General features: G+C 40.9%; 1 protein-coding gene across 3 annotated transcripts in view; it reads left to right on the top strand.

Moving 5' to 3' along the window:
- The first annotated feature begins 2,948 nt into the window (after positions 1 to 2,948).
- Positions 2,949 to 23,555, top strand: part of syt7a (synaptotagmin VIIa) — an 87,753-nt gene continuing 67,146 nt past the window's right edge. For all 3 annotated transcript variants that reach the window (XM_075469995.1, XM_075469994.1, XM_075469993.1), the window contains exon 1: positions 2,949 to 3,196. In XM_075469995.1, coding sequence (XP_075326110.1) covers positions 3,163 to 3,196 — 34 coding nt within the window. In that variant the 5' untranslated portion in view covers positions 2,949 to 3,162. The remainder of the gene's footprint in view (positions 3,197 to 23,555) is intronic.

Raw genomic sequence — 23,555 nt, 5'->3', positions numbered from 1 at the left:
TTTGTGCCTCTTTGAGAGACTCCTTTTATCGGACTATCTACTCCAATGTTTACACACACACGCACACACACACACACGCACACAACAGATTACCTGAAGGCTCAGTTTACCACGACAAGAGTTAGAAATACAGAAATGAGCAGCAGCCATTGTTCTTGTGCACTCTCAAATCCTTTTCATGTGTCATGACTTAAGCCTCCGACGTGAACTATTATTAGCCTTTCTTGCTCTCTAGCAAGAAGAGGAGGGGAGAAGGTGGAGGAAGAGGTTGTTAAGTTGAGCTGAATGATGGAGGAAAGGCAGGAAGCAAGAGGTGGAGACAGTAAAGGACCATCAGGAGAAGGAGCAGGGAGCTGGAGGAGGGGAGGGGATGGTGGGGATGTTTATATAGGTCACTAAATCAATGGGAATCAGGTTTTTCAGGGGGAGAGAAGGGGGGTATTTATAGATACCAGCGGAGACAAATGCACCAGTGAGAGAAACAATGTTGCTGGGAGCAGGGGGTGCACAGAGGAACTGGGAATGGACTGTGGTCAAATTAGTCTGCTGAGAATTCTCCCAACAAATAGCAAAAGCTGCACAGAAGTGAAGAGATAGAGCAAAATTAAATCTGACCAAATGGAAATCACTCCAGGATGCTTTGAGTAAATGACCTTCCCAGCTTTATTGACTAAACACAGGCAAACTGTTATTGCTGAAAATGCTCAAAGCATTTGCATCTACAGTGTGGCTCTACTCGCATCCTATTGAATTTCTAATCTGTGATATCTGAGAGCCACGTGACTGAATGGGATATTAGACTTCTACTTTGCTGGCTTGTGAGAAAAACATGCATATTTAAGGCTTGAAACACAAGAAAACATCACAGCAGATTTTGGATCAAATATTTGTGGATGGTGAACTGGTGAGTTCCATTATATGAATTGATTGCACAACATCTCTTCCAACATGACCAAGTGGTAAGTGTATTGATGCTGGTTTTAAGCTGTACGTTTAATAACTGTCACGGCTTATCCCTTTTACTCCCTAATGCTCCATGTCTCCGTCCACCAGCTTCTTGCATGAAGAAGTTCCATCACAAATTGGAAATTTGCCCAAAGAACACGAAGAAAAATAATTGAAGAAATTGTTTTAAATTGCTTTCTAACTGGCTTTTTGTAGGACTGTGTCAAGGTCAGGGGCAAATTGGTCCTTCTCCGCTTATAGGCCTGCATGTGTGTGATGTAAGGCAGAATACTGAGTGGAGAAAAAAAAAAAGAAATTTACATCTCATTTCTGCAGCTAATTTAGGGAGTATTTGCATAGCAGCCACCTCACCTTGCATCAAAAAGTGGCAGAGGACGCACCCAATTACTTCTTGAGAGCTCTTAATCTTTGCCCTGTGTTCTCAATAATGTGGTCAGTAAACTTCCACAGGACAATGTCTCACAAGCATTCAAGACCATATTAGGTCTATAAATGCGAGGCATGTGGAAGTAAATGATGGCACAAAGTGGATTACTACCTGTCATGTGTTTTCACAAGTGTTTACTCACAGTGAGGCAGAATTTTCATGGGGATTTGCAAATGAAACCATTAAATGTGACCACAGTGTTGCTTTGATGACCATAGTTTTTGCCACTTTATGATAATACTTCACATTGCACTCAACACCCGTTTGAATACTTTGTTATTCTACATCGTGTTCAGTTCTTTAGATGTTTCATCCAACCATATGTATTTGATTTAAAATTCTCCAAAACAAGACAGTATCTAAACACTGAAGGAGCTTGCTGTTGTTGCTCATTAAATAACCTAAATTATTCATCAGTCCATAGGATTGTTGGCTCTTTCTTTTCTCCTTTGGCGATCAGTTATCATTTCACTGCTATTTTCCCATATAAAGATCGTCTTTACATAAGATCAGCGTTCGCATGCCACTGACTCTGTAATGAATCACGATGAATCATTCAGTGGTGGCTCGTCTAATATCTGTACAGTGTAATTGTGTAATACAGTATGAGACATGGCATCTTTCTACCATCTAAGGACCAAATTACATTGCGCAATATAACCATGTTATGGTACAAATACATCATTTATGGGTAATTTGATTATATTTACCGTGCCAAGAGTTACTTCATCACATCTTCGAAACATAGCAGCAAAAGCAAGACACAACAGTCGTATTACCAAGTAATAGGATTTGAACGATTGTAAGTGTTGAAAACAAACCGTCTATCCAAGTAAGACACGACGTATCTTACAGTATGCATCTTCCATGACAATTCACAGATAAAGCAGTTTTCATTCCTCCCCCTTTTTCAATGAAAATGGTAGATGTACAGTTTGAGTGTAAGTGTTCCTGTTGCAGGACAGAAGCAAAGTCTTCCATGGGCTCTTGGATCAGCAGCAGCAGTGAGAAAAACCAACACAACAAGAAAAGCACCTCACATATGGCAAAATACACGGCTTTTGTCAGCATTATTTTTCAGAGGACAATTTGATTTGACTAAATATCGAACATATAAATAACAAATAACAAACAAACAAATAAATAAATAAGGTAATCAGACCCTGTAAGGCTGTAAGCTTCTGAAACGGTCCATTCTGCATCATGACTTGTTTTCCTTATGAGACATGATTAAACTTACCTGATAACATTTTCCCTTTGGAATAGCAAAGAGTTGCTTATAATTTAGTATGCTAATAATTTTTCTTCATTGAAAAGATATTTCCAATCAACCAATGCAACTGACACAAGCCGTATTCCCATCAGCAGGCTGCGACTGCACTGCCTAGGCAAAGGCATATTTTACATGACCGATGGATGCACAAATGGATTCAAGAATCCCATGTGGCAGCAGAGCAAACAAGCGGTGGAGACTTTACACAGAGTCTGCAAAAGTCACTCTCCCCATTTTGTCCTCGGTGGTTGTTAGTGAAGGAGAGACGGAGGCTGGGAGAGAGGAAGAGGAGAGGGAGGGAGTACAGTGAGAGTCTCGAAACTGGTTAGCCTACCTATCCACTAGGAGGAGAGGAGAGGCTGCTGAGGAGCAACAAAACAATAAACAGCTACTACTACAAACCACATCAGCGGAGTTCACGAGACGCGCCAGAGGAGTACCAACACATAACTGAGACAACGCCGTCGTATTTGCCTCGGAGTGAAGTAACACAGCCATGTATCTGAACAGGGAAGAGGACAATAGCAAAGGTAAGATGCTGTCAAGGGGTTGCCACTCTTTGCGAAGAGCATCCTGACACTTTCAAGGTGTTTCATTTCTGACCCGCCGTTCCTCTTGGAGGTGACTGACTGCCTGGCACAAAAAAAAAAAAAAAAAAAGGTGGAGATGCTCTGTCACACATCCTCCGTTAATGTGACTTTCTTTTTTCTTATTTCTTTTTTTTATTCATAAAAAAGGCATTGTCATTTGTCATGGACCGGGTGATGTTGGTGAAAAGTGTAGGCTGTCATTATGTAATATCAGTGCAGTTAATTGCCTCCTAGGAGGATGCTTATCTACAGCCCGATCCTGCTTTTATCAACCGTGGGCAATCAATTGTGAACCTGTTGTGGACCGAACCACTTGTCATATGCATGGCTTTGCAAGTGTGCACTGATTGCATTGTGGCTTTAATGTTGTGCAATGCACGGGCTTCATAAGGGCAACATAATACAAGGTCAAAGCTGCAAGCTGCAATGAAACCTTGGTGTAAATAGGTTATCATTTACGGAGGATCTACAGCGTCCAACATCCTTGAAAAATCCCAATGAAACGGGCTCCAGCTCGTTGCTTGAGGGGAGATAAGTGTGCAGCAGCGAGAGGGGTAAAGAGGGTACAAAGGAGGAATATTTGAGTAATCTCTCCCACGTGTTTTTGAGGCGTGATTCCCTCGCTCCTCGGGTGCTCAGAAACACACTCGACTCGCCCCCCCCCCACGCTGTCACCATGAAGCACAAATAACTCTCCTGAGCTGAGAGGTAATGCTAATTACCACCGAAATCTTCTGGTTACAGGAGAATAACACCTGCTGCTACCGAGGACCAGTGGAGGAGTGTGTGTGTGTGTGTGTGTGTGTGTGTGTGTGTGTGTGTGTGTGGGGGGGGGGGGGTAGGAAGAGAGCAAAAGGCAGAGTGGGAGGAGCCGTTTTTTGTCCATTTCCCCTGTGATGTGAGATAACGTGATCTCACACGGACCACAACATCGTACTGTACGGGTACGCGTGCGATCAGATGATGATGATGGTGGTGGTGACTGATTTAAAAACAACTGTGATCAGGGTATTCGTGTGTGTGTGTCAGAAATAAAAGCACAAATCGAGCCTAAATACAGCACAGACACCCTTAAAAGCCACAACCGCTCTGACCTCTTAGGCATATTAAGACAAACTGGGCCTGGTTATTATTTGGATTGTTCAGAAAAAACGCAAAGAAAGCTCCATGGGGCAGTTTTAAATCCTGACCTCCCAAAAAGGTGAATCTCACTCATAGACTGACAGTATTGAGTTATGTCTCGTATAATATGGAGTGATTTAATTAAATTACAGAATGAATGCAACTCTAATCGAGTAATTACAGAGAAAAAAAGTTGTCATTAGATTACACTTACTAACTGAAATGTCAGTCCCCACAAAGAGGTTGCAGTTACCTCCAAATATAATCTGTTTAGTAAAAATCACTTTCACCTTGCAGAAATGCCTTTTTTGGGCGCATTTCCAGACAACACAGGTAAGAGATGCCACAAATTTGATTGTTGCACCACCAAGGGTAGAATGGCTTACAGGAAGACGTACAGACTGTTTATCTAGCAGCAAATTTTTGGTACTGTTTTTGTTTGGTCTTCTTGTTTTAATTTGAGCCACCTCTTAATCAAATTCAAAATTCTATCAAATCAGCATGCATTGCATTTCAACAGTCTGAATCTACCATGCCTACAACTAGCTGACCAGACTCAGGCAATGTTCTCAAATCAGCAACCTTTCATCCTGGAAATGTATCCTTCGAAAACCAGAAAAGGGCCCTAACATTACAGTGTAAAGCTTGTAGGAATATTACCATCACAATGCATCACGTTGAACCTGATGGAAAAATCTCCGTGTAGAAAATTTTTCATCTCTGTTGCCTGAGCTCAATTGTTTATTGGAAAACTCAAAAAAATGATCAAATACAGTCAGTTATGTTACTTTGATCATGTAATCAAAAACTATCTTATTTTTCACATTGTCAACAGGGTTATTAGTAATTTGTAGCACTACTGTTGACCATACATAAAAGATGGAAGTAATTTGTCCCAAAACTCGTCTGATATGTGAAGCCAGTGCTCAAGCTCAAGCCCCTACAATTGCTCGATGGTCAGCAAATGGCAAATCCTTCAGTTGACAAAAGAGGTGTGACTGTATAGAGGTATATTAGAGAATTATCACGCATTACACTTGATGTATTACCTCAGTAAAGGCAGCCCTAATGAGTTTAAGCAGCCATTTCCAAGTTTATGGCAGCATGACATCCACCCATTTTCTATGCCCGCTGATTCCAACACAGGGTCACGGGGGTATCCCAGCTGCCATCAGCGGGGGCAGGGTACACCAAGGATCAGAGTTCCACTTAGAGTAAACAAGACTCGATGTATTGCACAAATTAGTCTCAACAGATATTGGGAATAGCAACAATATGCTCTACATAAATTCATGTTCCTGATGAGGATTGCTAACATCTGTTGCTTGGTTGTGCTGCATATTTCAGTCACATCGAATTTTGAGCTATTAACTATTATTAGCATAGGGCCATCTTGTGTGCTGCACAACATATTTAACATTTCAAGCCAAAAACATCATTTTGGCAAAAAAAAAGTCTCGGTCAAAATATCACTGTGCCCACGTAAAGCTGTGAATCCCAGGGTACCGCTCGCTCTAGACGTGAAAACATGTCCGGTTTATTCCCTCTGATCTATTTTGCATCATAAGCGTCATAAAAAGATGTAGGCATCTGCTTCAAAAATGAATTTGACGTGGAAGCCCATTAAACTTGTATTCTATCTAATATCTAACAATGGGCAACTTCACAATGAAACTGAAACTTTTATAAATTTTATAAACACAAACGGGGTTTGATGAGGGTTTTAGTCAAGTCAAGTCAAGTCAAGTCAAGTCAAGTCAAATTTATTTATAAAGCACATTTAAAACAACCACAGTTGACCAAAGTGCTGAACAGAAGTAAAATCAAATAAAACAAAACAACAATAAAAAAGAATTAAAAAACCACAGGGAATAAAAACATACAACATTAAAAAAGAAAATAGAGAGTAGGGAGATAGAGAGAAGGAGAGAGAGCCAAGAATCAACTGGTAGGGAATGCCAAAGAGTACAAATGGGTTTTCAGATGTTTTTTAAAATGTTCCACCGACTGAGAAGCCCTAACGTGGGAAGGTAGGCCGTTCCACAGAGACGGAGCCACGACTGCGAAAGCTCGGTCCCCTCGAGTCGAGAGCCTAGATCTAGGTACCACCAGGAGCATCTGGTTTGCGGACCGAAGTGCCCTGGCAGGGTTGTGGAGCTGCAGAAGCTCAGATAAGTAGGGTGGTGCCAACCCATTCATACATTTAAAAACAATTAATAACATTTTGAACTGAATCCTAAAATTAACTGGCAGCCAATGCAAAGAGGCAAGGATGGGCGTGATGTGCTCACTCCTCCTCCTACCCGTGAGCAAGCGGGCAGCAGCATTTTGCACAACCTGCAGGCGGCGCAGTGCTGACTGGTCAAGGCCAATAAGCAAGGAGTTGCAATAATCTTTAGTGGAATTGTTAGCTCCTCAAAGGAAAACTTAACTTTGTGGGCTTCTTTTCTTATTGGAATTGCACCTACTGGTCAATTAAGAATCAGAACCAGAAAACTTTATTGATCCCAGAGGAAATTGCTCAAATTACCACTGTACCACTAGATGTAGGCCGAAATATAAAAATAATTGACAAGAGAAGAATTGAAAGATAAAAAAAAATCAAAATAAAAGTTAAATATGATAAGAATAAATAAATAATTAGATAAAATTCATTAAACTCTATGTAAAGACATGTAGAAAAAATAAGTATATAAAGTTTACCCTTATCAGTACTCCCCTGTTGCATGTAATGATATAAAAAGTGAAGAGTGTAGTGGTAATTGCACATGATGTGATGATGATATTGTTCATAGATTGTGCCAGAGCAACGAGTATATTGCACAAAGTGATGAATACAAGTGATAATAAAAAAACAGGAAAACAGTAGTATTGCACTAAACAGCATAAAGATATTGCACATGATTACTCTTATCAGGTGATGGATATTGCACATGAGTAGAAGAAATTATCACAGAAAGCTGGAGGTTAGGAGTCCCCATAGCTCACAATCTACAGTCAACTGTTACTTGTGTCTGTGAAAGACGGGTAGAGGAGTTCCAGTCTGATGACTATAGGAAGGAGAGATTTTCTGTGGCGTTCAGTGGAGCACTTAATACTTGTTATTCTGTGGCTAAAAGTGCTCCTCCGTCATGTCACCACGTCACAGAGCGGATGACATTCATTATCCATGATAGATTTCAGTCTACAATATTCTCTTATCCAGTTCCTCTTCAACCACTGAGCCAGCGTTCCTGATCTTTCTGGTCTTCTTGTGTCTGCCACCTTCAAGGTGCCTCCCCAACATGCCACAGCAAAGAAGATGGCACTGACCACAGACTCGTAGAACATCCTCAGCATGGTATTGCAGACTCCAAATGACCGGATTCTGCATTGGAAATATAACCTACTTTGGCCCTTCTCCTAAGTGGCTACCGAGTTTTTTGACCAGTCCAGATCAGACCAGTCCTGCACAATCTCCATGTCCACCCCCCTAATGGTCATGAGGTTAGCTGGAGATGGTGTTCTCCTCAGGTCCACAATAGATTCTTTACTTTTACCAATGTTGAGCTGCAGCTGATTCAGCTTGCACTAGTCCACAATTCTGTCCAAAACTCTCTCTCATCCTCGTGCCTGACTATTGCAGTGTCATCTGAGACCTTCTGTGGATGGCAGCCCTCTGTGTTGTACCTGAAGTCAGATCTGTACAGGATGAAGATAATTGGTGACAGCACTGTACCTTGTGGAGCCCCTGTGCCAAACGATGCTGTATCAGACACACCACCCTGTAGTCTCACATGCTGTATTTTTGCAATGAAGGGTACCCGGGTAGGGTTTATGCATTTAACCAATCATTGTAACTTACGGCATCTGAACCAACCACCCCACACTTACATCGTCGGGATCATTCATCATACAGTGACATCACAGAAGATTTCCCTCATGCTTGGAAAGCTCCTACTCTGAGGTAGGAGTGACAAAAAAAACCCACAATATCAGAGGAGTTTTAACCACTGTACGATGAACTACTTATCAATATATCAAGCCAGTCACAATGGATAATAGAGGAGACCTCTTCCAATGGCTTTAAGAACTTTGAAAAATGTTTCTGCAGTCCAAAAGCTACTTATGTCCTGGTTTGTGACCTCATTAAACATTTTATTAATTAGCTTACCATCATGATAGTTTCACCTCTTATTTAGGAGAGCACGTTGTCCTTTTTATGAGCTATGATTCCATTTAGAGTCAAATAGACAGTAAAGTACCGTGTGCATTACGGTGAAGCGACACCAGAATAAATGGACCATAGGAACATAGAACCATGGGAAAACCAGGGAACAAGACATCCTTGTAACCTTGGGCCCAAGGAACATAGATATTCTTCTTGTACATCCCCATAGAGCTGCTAACATAGCTAACTGAGCATAAAAGATATTATAGTGTGTGAGGTCTTCTTGGTCAACAGCGGGTGTTAGATGAGAAAGAAGAATCAGAGCATCAGAGTGAGGTGCCGATGTGATGAAAGGCACGTATTGTATGTTGAATGCAAGAGTTTTGAATAGAAAGCAGTTGTAAATTACTGGCAAATATGTCGGGGCTACACTTTCCTATAGACCTCAATATTTGAGTGATGCCTTTACTTGATTCACATGAGTGGGTGTTTCCCTCACGGCACCGCTGTGGCCTTTAGATTCACACCGCGTCTCAAGGTAGAGGGAGAAAGGTCTACCAGGGACATATTGATTATGGCCTCACAGGATTAAAGGCAGGCGAGGACAAGCAGGTTGATCATTTGAGAGCCTAACATTCACACAAGTGCTGAGCTACTGTCAGATGTAACATCTGACATAAGACTAAATGTGCCCTCCGACCAATACTATACTCAAGGAAAAAGGTAAATTAGAGTAAGTAGAATGGAGTGATTACTTGGGATAATGTGACACCCTGTTATCGTCTCCTCAGTCAGATGGCTAAATTGTTTGCTATTTGTACCCTTTAAGAAATAATCGACAACTATTTGGAGCACTTATGATGGCCAGATTGTTGTGAGAGCCCATCTGTGAATCCCCATCAGTTACCAAAACCGTTGCCGATTATTTTTTAATCAGCTGACTTTCATGTTTTCATCCAGAATGCAATCTTAAACTCAATTTTTAATGATGATTCTCCAATACTAATGTGTGTTGTATTATAATTAATTTCCAGTTAGTTATACCCTGAAATTTTAAAGCAACAGCGTTATTGAGTGTGTCGGGTTTGTGTGTGGTTTCTGACATGAATGTGTGCTTTTCCATTTTAACGATCAGAAGTTAGTGTGATAGTGTGAGTGCAGGCAGCATCATCACCCCAATGCGTAACCAGAAGACCGACCCTACTTGTGAATTGTCTGTGCACACTTCTATTCCCTCTGCAGCATTAATTTCAACAGTCGAGGGTTTATTTTCAGCTGAAACACATTTTTTTTTCAGCTTTTCAAAATGGCACAGACGTGTGAATGAATAGCTTCACAGTTTCTTCTATTGATGGATTTTTGATGAACTGACTGTATAGATTTGTAGAGACAGGTAAAGGTGCTGTAATTGAGTGATTAAACAGTAAGAAAACGGTTGTTACAGGTTAGGTTTGGGAAGACATGCACAGATAATTACTGGCTTCACTTGCTATGCTGTAAGTCGGCCGGATCTGTAAAACCAACAACTGATCAAAATTACAGCTTTATGGCCTGTTAGGACACCTGGAGCTTTGCCACTGCTGTCTTATTGCAAAGTGCAGCTCAGTTGGGTGTAGAGAAAACTCAAATACAGTTTACATCTGACTGCATTGAAGAAATCAGTGTAGACCACCACTTGTTTGCTTTCACTCTAAAAACTGACATTTTGTTCCGTACATTCATTTTCTCTTTGTGGCACTTTGTCTGGAGACAGAGTTTGTACATCAGGGGGAAATTGCTTTAACTTTACATGATATGTGGTCCTGGACTCAGTCTGACACCCCCCACATTCTACAACTTGAATATGATTTATAGTAATGCTGTCAGGTTCAGTATTGATTTATGTTTATGTTGGCCTTGGTTTTGGGCAGGACTCCAAACCTCTGGCTAGGGCCACCAATCTAAATGATTCAAGTTTGGCATGCAATACCTTCTCTTAAGAGCTCCTCTGGTGGACTTTTTTTGCCTCCTCACGGACAAAACTGCTAATTAAAAATATTATGCAGCAAACAGATGGCGTCATAAGATGAGATCATGAATGTGAATTATTCCAGCAACATGTGGACTGGGTGATTCACAGAACATGATTCTAATCAAGTTGGTGCCCTTATTACTTTTAATCAAGCACTGTTTTCAGTTCATTGTATAATATGCTAGATACACAGTCAAAGCTGGGGTTAGAGCCTTTGCATCAGTATGATTTACTGTAGTACCTTGTTTTGGAATTTTAAAGGTTTTCATGGTGCCCCAGAATTTGACAGTGCCTAGTTTGGTATCGTCTGCAAATTGTTGGCATCCATCAAAGAATTTGAACTGCTCAGGAATTGAAATGTAAAATGCAGGGGACTTGTGAGGTGTCTTTAACGTGGTATGAAGTGTACGTGTCAACAGAAGACTCTGAGTTCCTAACCTCTTTGTTATTATTGGCCTGTAGAAATTGATGATGTCGCTGTCCTTCATGGCTGTTTTACTAATGTGGAATGGAAAATTATTTGGAGTTGTGCTGCGGCAGTCTTGTACTGTCTACGCCTCTTATAGCAAGATGAATTGAAAATGAGCTGGGCGCTGGGAAAAGAGTTATCTGGCTTAGCAGCTGTACCCAACAAGTTGCTGTTTCTTTGATCAAACTTTAAAGGAAGATTACTTATGATATTAATTCTTAATGCTCTGTATTTCCTTGCTTGATTTTGTTTAAAGCGTAAAGCAGCTGCAAACTATCCTTTTGTCCTGTCAGTCGGCTGTTATAATATCAGATGGAAAGCCTGTATTAAATACAAAATACTCAGCCTGTGTGCATCAGATTGGTGAACACAATCGCAACAGAGACCTTTAGATAGGAAAGATGCGTAAAGTGGAGCGGGAATGCAGCATTTAAAAAGGATGCTTTATCAGCTCTTTTGACATTTAATGGATCAGCCTTTCATTTCAGCTTAAGTTTATTTAGCATTGAATGGAAACTTAATGGATTAAACGCTCCCATTTAGGATACAGGTGGATGTTGTGAGCTGAGCCATTGGGAAAATCTCAAAGGATCGCCGGAGTCAGAGGAACACGTTGTGATTCTCGGCAATTAGATGCTTTTGTAGGAACACCTGCAATGAAACGGAGATTTGGACCTGCCGTTTCACTGTTCTACAGAGAGGGCTCTTCACTCTCCCCCGGTGGAACAGGAAGCCACGTCAACTGATTAGAGCAAAGTCTAATCAGGCTTCGAATTGCGCAAATTGCACTGCAGCGAAATAAAGAAAACATTTGTAAAGAGTAGAATTTCTTTTTTTGATTAACCTTTACAGTTGAGAATATGACACTCATGTACTGAGTGAGTAAAGAAATGTAAGACATATTACAAAGACGTTAACTCTGTGTTTCATTTTAACATCACTTGTGCGAACTGTGTTCTGTTATGTATGCAGTACCATAAGAAAGACTACATGATCCTTGTAGACTTGTTGAAACAGATTCTTAGTGCTGGAGTTATTTTTATAGTAGACTCTCTCAGCTGACTAGATTGCAGAGGAGGGGGAGGTCTTTCATATCTCCTTTCTCTGCCATCTTCTGTCCCTTACTCCTCTGTGTCTCAGGGAGAAGGAAAGAAAGGACGGTAAACATTAGCCGGCCAGGGTAAGAGTTAAAGAAGGTAAAAGCTAGAGAGGCAGACAATAGAGTGGAGGCGAGCAGGAAAAGATGGAGAGAGCCAGTGAGACAGAAGGAGAGGAGAAGCAATGAACAAGGCCTGGAGTGCTAGCGAGTCAAGGTCACACAGAGGAAAGGAGGCCCTGTGTGTAAATGTCTGAGTGAGCATGTAAAAGAAGAAATTGTGGGGATTGTAGGCCAACATAGTAAAGAATGATGGGTTGGTGACAGCAGATTGGTTTCGTCTGGGATGCGGGATGAAGGACGCAGAGGGGGCATAGAAAAGAAAGTCAGAGATAAAAAGAGCTCGTTATATGACTTCACAACACTTGCTTAATATTCCATTCAATCCTATTTTCATGATGAATGCTGTTTAATGTCTAACTTTAAAATGTTTGAGATTTAGAAGCAGTGGTGACACATTTACTGTGTTTATGGCTAACAGATCTGTGTGTAAGTCAAGTGAGTGTTTACATGTCTGCTCCTTGTAGTCTTTTTTTTTCTTTTCTCATCCTTACCAATCAGTGACCTCCACTCTTATTGCAGGTTCAACTGTCAGTAGGTGCCATGATGCATTATTTTCAAGTACATGTATTTTGACAAGTAAACGCTGTAGCTCTGCAGGTACATCCTTCTACCCTTTTATGTCATTAAAGCCAACACACAAGAAAAGGAGACGGTTAATCCCATCCAGCAAGCTTGCTCTTCTTTTGAATTATGATGGAGACCATTACATAATGGATAGCTTGGTGCTTGTCATCTTAGGATCAAGTGTTTTAAAAGCCGAGCTGTGGTTTCGCTGAGAACATTCTTCATTCAGCTATCCTGGCATGGTGCAAAGTGTCAATGAGAAATGGGATCAATGCTTTCTCTTCAAGCATATTAGCTCTGCATCTCACGCCCAGGAGAGATTATGCGTGTCAGCAGTTGCCATAGTGTTTTGGAGCACCAGTGAGTTGATGTGAAAGATCTGAGGTGGCTCAGTGCTCTGTGACTTAACTCCCCAGAGCAGTTCTGTGTGGAGTCATGATAGCGCACGATCACTATGTTTGCAGGAAGTCAAGAGTTCACCTTGTGTGTGACCCATTAGGTCCCTCTCAGCTCTCACTCTTGCTGTTTGAGCAACTCACCATTAATCTATTCACGCTAGATGTCTTTAACTCCTTAGAAAAACCTTTTCTTCCCCATGCTGTCAGCCTAAAATGCAATCACCATTAATCCTTGCATTAAATCTCCAGTAGTCATACAATCGCATTCAGTTTAAGATTCCCAGTGAATTCTCTGCAAATTATCCCTTTTGACAGACATCATTACCATTCCAATGTATCATTAATCTTTTCACACCATGATTTTACACAGATGTATAGTAATAGCTTCTGTAATAAAGGGGTTCAAGCTACAGACTGTGATTTTACTCATCCTAAATAGACCCTGTAGAGCTGATCCACAGTTTGAGATAAATTATATATTATACAGTATTTAAGCAGTAACCACCTTGACGTCACTCACTGGAGTTTGAACTGCCATTTTCAAGCCTCGAGTTTGTCTTTCATCTGTCGCTGTCGTGTGTTTTAGGAGCTAGAAGTGAAATGCAAATAATGGATCTGATGAAGATGCTGGGACACAATGCATGTCTCTTGGGTGGGAACCATGGTACTTACCTGTCACGCAAAGCAGTGCCATTTGACCATAAGCATTGCTGTTTAAATGGTTGAGTTATATAAAAAGTATCCCATACACAATTATCATGAACAGGAAAATCAGCAATAGAGACCTAAAATGGTACTGCAGTTTATTGCATCTTTGTTTTCTCCATCGTCTCATCCTGGATGTGGCTGTGGATGGCATTTTATGTCAAATAATTATTTGTTTAATAGTAACACAATTGGATCAATGCTTGACTGAATATATCTGTATAGGAAACGTTTTTGTATGTTATCTATTTCACAGACATATTAACTGTGCAAACAGGAAATGTAGAAAATCAAAACCAAAATCAAATCCTAAATCTGGCTACAGTTATCTATGATGGTCACTTAAAGTGCAGGCTATATTGTGTCATTTCAATCCATGTATAAAGCGTCGAAATTATGATTTGCCAATATTTTTTTCGTGACCATTATCTATGACTTCCTACCGTGCAAACAGTCTGGCATAAAACCCCCTGAATACAGCCAACACCTGTTTATTTGACCAATTACATAAAGTATAATTGAGTAGTTTTTAAAAGTGTTGAATTGTTGAGTTTGTTAACATTAGAAATCAGTCTGCCTGCTAAGTCTGCTTAGGTTTTACTTGTCCTCACGTTTAATAATTTCTTGATTTCTATTTCCTTAGTTGATATTTGTTTTCTTGCTTTTTTTTTTTTTTTTTGTTGTTCATATTCTGTAGTACTTTGAGGTTCGGAAGAATGTAAAGTGCATTATAAATAAAATCCATTATTATTATTAAGTCAGGCCAACTGGATAATGGTTGTAGCTTGATATCTGTTGTACTGATTTTAGAGTGGGGTTGTTCTTGTAATCTAAAACTCAGCGAGTGAGGAAGGGACTTTTTCCCCAAATTCAAACTATACCTTCAAATGAGGGTGATGCTTTCTCAACAGTTGTGTTTTTTTTATTTGTTAATATTGTACAAATGAAAAAGAACAGGTATTTTCCTTAAGAAAGTAGCATTTGTACAGGAGATGTAACATGTTTTTGCCTGAGTACACCATGTTCCATAACTTAGTGTGTGTGCTAGTCGCTAGAGCATTAATTTCCTTGTTTGTCTGTCTAGCCTCACTGTCTCTTGGTATTTAGCATAAAATCAGTGTGTGATTTTGTGTGAGGCTCCCTGTATCTGGCAAGGTAGTCAGACTGACAGATTGGGCTGCATGAGTGCCATCTCCTCGGCTTGGCTGCCTGAGCGTTTCTCCCTCCTTCCTCCTTCCTCCTTCCTGTGTCTCATCTTTTTGAACCCTTCTTCAGTGGTGGTCAGCAAGGCAAAGGATGTTGTCCTTTTTTGGCTTATCTAGCTGAATAGGTGTCCCCTCTCCATGGATTTGGTCTCCTCACTAGTCCATAACTGTAGTCATAATTTGTGCCTGTTCAGGCGTTCTGGGCTGACGCCCCTGTGCTCATGCCAAGGGGATAGCTTCTGACTGTGTGAGGTTAAAATACCAGCGATGGCAGCTAGCTCTCTATGTGCCCTTGCTTTACTCTCTTCCATTAGCAGCTTGTGGCTGCATCCTGATTAGTTTGAAAAAAAAAATCCACATACTGTAGGTAATTAGGGAGAAAGCCACTGTTCTGCAGGACTGGGGTGGGTCATGAATTGGATTCAGCAGAGTCATTATGTTTGTCTGAATGTGGGTTGTTCTCACACATGTTTGTACGGGAACCACAGCAACAATATCAGACTTTCAACATCAGCTATCACCGCGCCTTCATTCTTTGTCCCTTCCCTGTCATAATCATCAAAAGTGACATTTTACTAAATGCACTATTTTAGAAAAAACATCACATATCAGTAGAAATGTATACACAATTGTAAACGTTTCACATTTATCTGTGCCTGGAAATGGAAACTGATACACCTGCAATAATACCATAGCCCCTGATTCTGTTTAACCGTACAATTCTTTCTCGATTCTATATTTGACTGATCAAATATTCTGTGCGAGAGAAAGAAGTCGGTTCCCATAGAGTCAACACAACACAACTGTTATCCTAATTTCGAGTTTAACACGGCCTGAAATGAGAGGATATCTGAACAGCCTGTTTTTCTTTCAATAATGTTCTCTTTGTCAAAGAACTAAATCAGCCTAGCCTACCTGCTGGTGCAAATGATATCATAACACTGGATGTTTACTGTTGATAATTGTTATGCCGATTGATGAAGCTGTGGCAGCGTGTTATGTAGTTGTAATCCTGATATCCAAAGAAGACCATGTCTTCTTCGCTGCAATAACTTCTCTTTGATGCAAGCTGCATCGCTTTGCTACGTGATTCTGTGATTACTGAGAGAAATGGATTCCGATCAATTGAACAGCTTGACTAAAATGTGCTGTTACTATCCCAGCTATTTTGAATTCCTTGCTGAAAATGGGATGAAGGGAGCAGCTGGCAGAGGAGGAGGACAAGGAGAAGCAAGCGACAGAAAGTAAAGAGCCCAAGCTGGAAGGACAGATGAAGTGGGAAAAACCGGACTCAGACAAAAGAAATGCACGGTGCCTCATCTCTAAACCTAAATATGGATTAACATGGCTGATCATAAAATGGGAATAAGTGGATATGCGTGTGTGTGTCTGTGTGTGTGGGCAGATTCAAAGGAATTAGAGGGTTTGGGATTCGTTCGCTGAATATTTTCAAAATGACTAAATACCTGTTATGAACACAAACAGAAAGTCAAAATATTACTTGCAGCTGGAAGAATTCGTTTGATTTCTCCATCTCTATCTCTATCACTCGTCATTAAACTTTTTGTGGTCGCAAGCTTATCGTCCCCTGTTTGGCTTGGCATGAATTTGTGCAGCTGGAAGGGCACAATGAATTGGATGCAAGCAATTGTGCATGCATGGGAGTGAGCTAAAAGAGCTCAGCCCTGGACTCAGTGGAGCTGAGACACACCAGATTGGGCCAACTCGTCCAAGCAGTACATTTGTGATTGGTCTGGGCTACAAAGCTAAAATATGCCTTTTGTGTCACTGGTACACAAATATCACACTCAGCAGAAAAATCTCGCTCTACACTCACATGCTAACAATACCACCATTCTACAACCACAGTATTTCATTTATGCAACATTCATTGATTAATGCCAACAGCCCCAAGACCCTTTTCAGTGATTATGGCTCTCAGGCTTGGGAGGGGCAATTGATACTCTTAATGAGTCATAAAAGGCGAAGAATTATACACTCCAATAGTCTTGGCATTGGGTGATATTTCAATATTTGGTCGCCCGCTCTTGGAGTCTATTTGCCTACAGAGTTGGCACATGCTTGAATGCCCTCAGACACATTTGCACAAGTAAACAGAAAAATCTTGACATTCCTTTCCCTGCACTCAGGATACTTCGGAAAAACTGCTGCACAGCCCAAAAGAACAAACATGCAGGTCAAACAGAGTAATCCTGAAATGGACTGTGATACAGTTCGGCTTGTCAACACACAAAAAGTATGGTGATTACATAATCAAAACAAGAAGCCTGAATGGCTTAAACCCCAATATGATTGTCATGGTATCGTCCTGTCTGCTGTATGCATTATGCGTCCTGCCTCGGGTGCAAATTCCTCCTTGGTAGTACTGCTTATGAGCAGCCGGGTGGTAAAGACTCACTGAGCCTAATATGTTGTGTTATATGTAATTTCCCACATGATAAGGAACGAGATGATGATGATGATCTTTCACTCGGCCATTTAGCTATCAGAGAGGATCTGGCAGCGTTTCTTTCTGGCGTTGACGTGTTCTGCCCTTGACTTTGTGTGCACTCTCCCTCTGTAAAACACTTCTTAATTATAAAGCAACAGAGAGAGGAGGTAAGGACAAACTAGGGCAAAAGGGAAAAAGAAGCCTTTAGCATGTAATATGTAAGAGGAGATAAAAACGGTGCAGCCGGACAATATACTGATGCAGGTCAGGCAATAACTTTAAAAAATCCAGTTAATATTTGACGATTTCTGCCATGTGAGTTCCCTCACCAACCAGGCTCTGGCTCAAAGGAAAACATGCAGTGACTGCACATCAGACATGGCTCAGGGTTGACAGGCATGTGGCTCCAAGCTTCTTCTGACAGTCTTTCTCCTTTTTAGAGCGCCTGACAAACCTGATTAAGGGCTGTTCATTCAAGGTTCATTGACATGAGCCTCATATACTAAGAAGGAGTCATGCATAAAACACGAATCGCCCAAGGTTACATAGCGGTACCTGTACATGGGTCTATATTACCTAATATGTACACTGAGTGGCACATTTGACTCATCTGTTGTATTTACTGTCATCCCCTCAAGTTGTTTTTGCATGTTGTCCGATGTAAAAAAAACAATAAACCGTGGTTTGATAATGGTAACACTATACTGTCATTTAGCACTGACAGAGTTTGCACAGTGTCTGGTTCAATCCAAATCCAAATCAGAGCCACACTCAACCCTTCCAACCATTTCCTTCTGAAATATTAATAAGCTATAATAGGCTATTTGTGTTAAATATTTAACTATGTGTTATGTTTGCATCTCATAAAGCCCTGGTCAGTATCACTTTAGTTTACCTCCAAGAAGCAGACAATTAGATTGGTTAAGTCGCAGATGATGGCAGGCAGAGGAGGGGAATTTGTTGTGTGTAGCGAGAGCAAGAAATTGCTTCAGGAAGTTCCGTGAAAATGCATTTTGTTTCCTTTCGGCTGTTCCACTCTCCTCCTATTGTTCTAAATGCATCCTGCTGTGCTCCGTTTCCCACTGTTTATAACCCACCATTTGCAGCAGCTCTTTGTGTAATGTGCTACAGACAGATGTGACTGCCTGGTCGTAGATCATAAAAAAAACTCCTGTTAGTTTACGATCTACCAAGAGATCACAAGCAGGTATTTGGGGCCTTTTGGTTTTAGGTGGAACAGTGGACGAAAAATGAAAAATGAATGAAAGGTGGTGGGGAAGGTGAAGACGCAGACAGGTTGGAGTTAAGCTCACCCTCACCTTGAAATCACAAGGTAACCAAGATTCCTCCCAATAAATGAAGTTCCAAACATGAAGCTCCATAAAATAACGGTTTACTCAGACTCTTATTTTATTTACATTGTAAGGAAGCATCATAGTAAAACAACAACCTCCCTTATGAGTATACTGTTTTTTAAGTGGAAAGAACATCATGCCAGGCTTAAATAATAATTTTATGCATTGGTTTTTAGGGAAACAAGTTTAAAGTGGATTTCCTTGAGCACATGACCAAATTTTTATTCCTGACCTGATGTTGTAACTGTGTGCACGAATAGGGAACATGAATTCAAAGCATATATCTATTTTGGATATCTGTTTCAGTGGTTTCAGGCATCCCTTTTGGGTGTTAGGATGTAACATCAGACTGATTTATTGCTCCACTTGTTGAATGTGACTGTGCACTTGAGTTAGGATGGAGGCAAGATGACTGCTTACAGGTGTACCTCTAGATGCCGAAGATTTAGATTGGAATATAATTGTTGGAAACCGCTGCAGCTGAAATTTGATACGACAATAATGCAGTGATAACTGCTTTCCAAGTTCAGTTATAGACTTTGAAAACACATTTCCACGAGTTGCTAGGATTTCATACCTGGGTGTTAAGCCCTAATGGGAATTTACCTAGCATATGTGCTGTGTAATACCTCTGTACAACTGTACATGCACCTCAAATCATCAGTGGTCAGCTTTTTATGTAGGTGTTCCTGCACCCAAACAGCTTTGAGGATCTCCTGTGATCAAATTGCTCTAACAGCTTTGAAGTGGTGGTCAGTGATGCATGTGACTGCATATTCAGTGTAGTGTGAAAGCAAACCTCCCTGATTGCAGGCAGGGACATCAACTCCAACTTTGCACAACCTGCACAAAGCACGGACAATGTTTTGATGTCCCCTCATGTTTAGGGGGAGTACAGAAAAGCTTTTATTGTCTCTCTACAAGAGATCTGTAGCAGAGCAGAAATGTGTCCCTCTGTTCAGGAGCACTTGCAGCTTCTCACAAACAAAATCAACTGGGTGTCAAGAGGCAATTTCTAGCTTAGTCTGGACCTGTTCCCAATCTATTTGGTAGCACGAAACATGTGGATTTTCTGATTTTCACTATTTGTTTTTCACAAATCATAACTTGGTTGGCTTTCATCTTTCTTTTTAATTATTTTCAATGAGGAAATTGGTGAAATGTGTAATAAATAAACTCTGTCTGGTTATTATCTGGCTTTGCAGTGGAAAGCAGGCTAATAAAAAGCCGGGAGCATCTGTAGGCCTGCATGCCCATGCTTGCTCGCTGTCTTCCTCCAGCCAGGGTGCATAGTCACAGCCAGCCTAACGCTCCACTCTCCCTCCCCCCTCGACAGCCTCAAGAACTGCCAGCCCCCAACTAGCCCAGCCTGGAGGTAGGGCATGCTGGCAGTTCTCTGTATTTTATATATTTTTTTCTACTTATTTTCATCCTATTTTGGGCACTGCTCTTTGAGCAGAGGTTTGCACAATCACTCAACCCAGATGCACAGAGGAATAGCACTTTGTACCCCTATGCCCCTCCCCAAAACCTTTACATGTTATGGCATCGTCTGCTTACTACCGCTCCACTGCTCAACTATACATCACCCAGAAACATTGTTGAAGTGGCACCAGTTGTTGCAGACAAAGATACAAGCCCCAAAGTGAAGCACAGTGTGTGCTCTGTGCAGTCCTCCCTTCTGTTCCTCGTTCCTATTCTTTCTTGTCTCGGATCCCATTCTCCATCATGGTAAGCCCACACAGAAATCCTCCAGAACATCCTGGTGAATCACCCTGCATCCAAAGGCTGAGCATAGCTGAGCAACATCTGACTATGACACTAACAGGCACAGACACCTACCCACACACACATACTCCCCCTAAACCTTACGTTTCATCCGTGCATCACTTAGTATTGAAAAGGTATAAGGCCAACCACTTTACATACTGCCATTAGATAACAAGAGAGCTGTGGCCAACCATTCCATTAACTAATGACAAGGCTCTTATTTTCAAATAGAAGTGGCAAATGTGGTCTCATAACAGCATTAACATGTTTTGACATAATACAGTTTTTAAGTAACAGTGTCTGTGATGTGAGGCAACCTGATCCATGACCAACTAGATGAAATTTTTTGAAGTTTGAAGTTTTCCCATTGTAGGCAGTATCTGATATAAGCTAAATTCTTTTTTTATCACCTCAGTTGACGGTCCAAGTGAGCTGGGCTGATACCAAATACTGAGATGACAACATTGCAGGCTAAGTTAAGGAGGGTCCTCCCCTGAGGGCATAATAAGAATGCTGGCGTGCACTGACATCTTATCCATGTGCGTGCATTTCATGTTTAATTGTTTAGAAACAGAGAGTTCCGATTCATAGATGCCTTTTCCTCCGCAGATTGGAAGTGAGAAAAGATGTCAAACACTTCAGTGCTTAGAGCAGGCCACAAACTACACACGCAGAATGTTTGTGTCCTGTCTATGTTAGGGCTGTCACAATTACCAAATTATTGTGTAATCGCAGTTATTTGAGATAATCGTGATCATGGTGGCATAATTATCTTCAATTATGCCACATCTGTTTTCATAGAGTTGACATACAAATAAGCCTTAAAGCCAAACAGATATGTTTTTATGTTCATCATCATGAATTATTAATGGGCTCCTAACATAATAGCTCCAACCAAAAGAGAAAGAAAGACAATTAAATAGTTAATCACAATTATCTTTATGACAACTTATTGTCTAATAAAAATTCTGAATTGGCAGTTCGAGCCTCTGTATCAGCAAACTTACATATTGTGCAGTGATAAACAATTGCTGATACCATCTACATTAAGTAGACGGGAAAGAGAAGAAATAAAAAATATTCAGTTCAAGAAGTGTCCAGTTGTACCACACAATGGAAAAATGGCTTAAGAGTCAACAGCAATTATAGCAGGACTGATAAGTAGTGGTTATGCCCAGAGATGCTTGAGCAAAACACCAACGTTAGTAAGACCCATCATCTAGAAAACATAAATGTTTATGCAATTTTAAACTTAAGCAAAAGGAAGGGCTACCTCACTGGGCAATATTGCCTTAAAACCACGGTCCTAGGACAGACAGAAATGTCCTCTTAGTTTTCATTACCAAACTGAACACAGTCCCAAACAAAAGACTGAGCAGAAGTTATTTCTTAAGTGACGTGATTTGAGGAGCCAGGAAGGTTGAAGTGGAAAGACCTCTGTTCAATACAATCAAATCTGATTTAGCAGGAACCACTGTTTTGAGACTGTTTGTGAAAGTGTTCTCGAGAGCCCCTCGATTGGCTTAAAGGTCAGTTTGCATATAAATCACACAGCTGCCCTGTTTGTCCTTTTAGTAATCTAACAGGCTTCATAGAGACACAGAGCTGAGAGGGTGCCTCAATAGCATCACTTGTTCTCTGCCTATTCCATCTGGGCCATTACACATAACGAGAATTATAGCTCCTTGAAGTTGAGTTGATTAATCAACCACGGATCATGTTTGATCAGTGCCTTTGTTTTTTATTCTAATTACAATAAATAATAGTCTCAGTGCCAGTGAGATTGTTTGTGACAACTTGTTTTGCATTTTGCCTGGTCAGTATCGCGCATCATCAAGGGCAAATTGAGAAACTAATGGAAAGCCAAACTGCATATTTAATTTGGTATTTTTTTGAGTAGAAATACTATTTCCCAAATTATTGCTCTGCTAGAAGAGAAATGTACGTGTGTGTGATTTCCAGACTTAAATCTCTTCCCTTTCTCACTCTTAATTCCTCTCCAGCCAGAACACACACTCCCTGTATTATTTCCCCCTTTCAGCTGGGCCAGCAATAGTTAGTCAAATGACATCCTTGTCATGATATTATGGTGATAATGTCAAGTAGTTGCGAGAGCCCTGTGTGGGTGTGTGTGTGGGAGAGTGTGTGCATGTGTGTGTGTGTGTGTGTGTAACACAGAGTTTAATGGTGGCCAAGCCTGTCATTAATTGTCTGCTGCCCTGCTCGCCAGATGAGAAACCCTACTGTATTAGCTGGGGTGACAAACTGTGACATGCATGATACAGTAGAGCAGGTATCATGGTCACTGTCTAACTATAACACAGAGGCTAAATTGATTACAGTAACAGCCCCTATGTGTGAGTGTCAACCTTGTATTGCCATAACAGTTAGTGTTAATGTGCTTGTGAGAAAGAATTAAGACATGCTATTACAGTGCTAGGTTAAATGTCCTCAGGTGCTGTATAATTGAGTTAATGTGGAAGGAAAATTACAGACTCCTCCCTGCAGAAGTGAAGACCATAAGGACCAGTGGCTGTGGAAAACTCTATTTCCCATGAGCTTCCAACTGTATCCTGGAGCAGGGGAGCGGCTGCATGGCATCGTCAATAAGTCTCTGTTTGCTGGGCACTACCCAGCTGTAAATAGTAGACAGTTATACAAGGAAACACATCAATGAGCTGTCACGCAACAGACAGCGGTGCTGAAGGACTCTCCGAGATGACCCTGTGCTTACAAAGAGCAAATAATGTTTATATAGAGCTGGCTGTCTGAAAAAAACTGAAACTTCAATTTGGCAGATATTCTGCTTATTCATTTCTATCGATAATGATTGAATGTAAAGTGTTAGAGGAATCTGACTCTTAAGTTAGAGGAAGCAC

This window comes from Odontesthes bonariensis, chromosome 7 (genome assembly GCF_027942865.1).
Source record: "Odontesthes bonariensis isolate fOdoBon6 chromosome 7, fOdoBon6.hap1, whole genome shotgun sequence".
NCBI classification, from domain to species: Eukaryota; Metazoa; Chordata; class Actinopteri; order Atheriniformes; family Atherinopsidae; genus Odontesthes; species Odontesthes bonariensis.
This window is presented reverse-complemented; position numbering and strand designations above follow the sequence as displayed.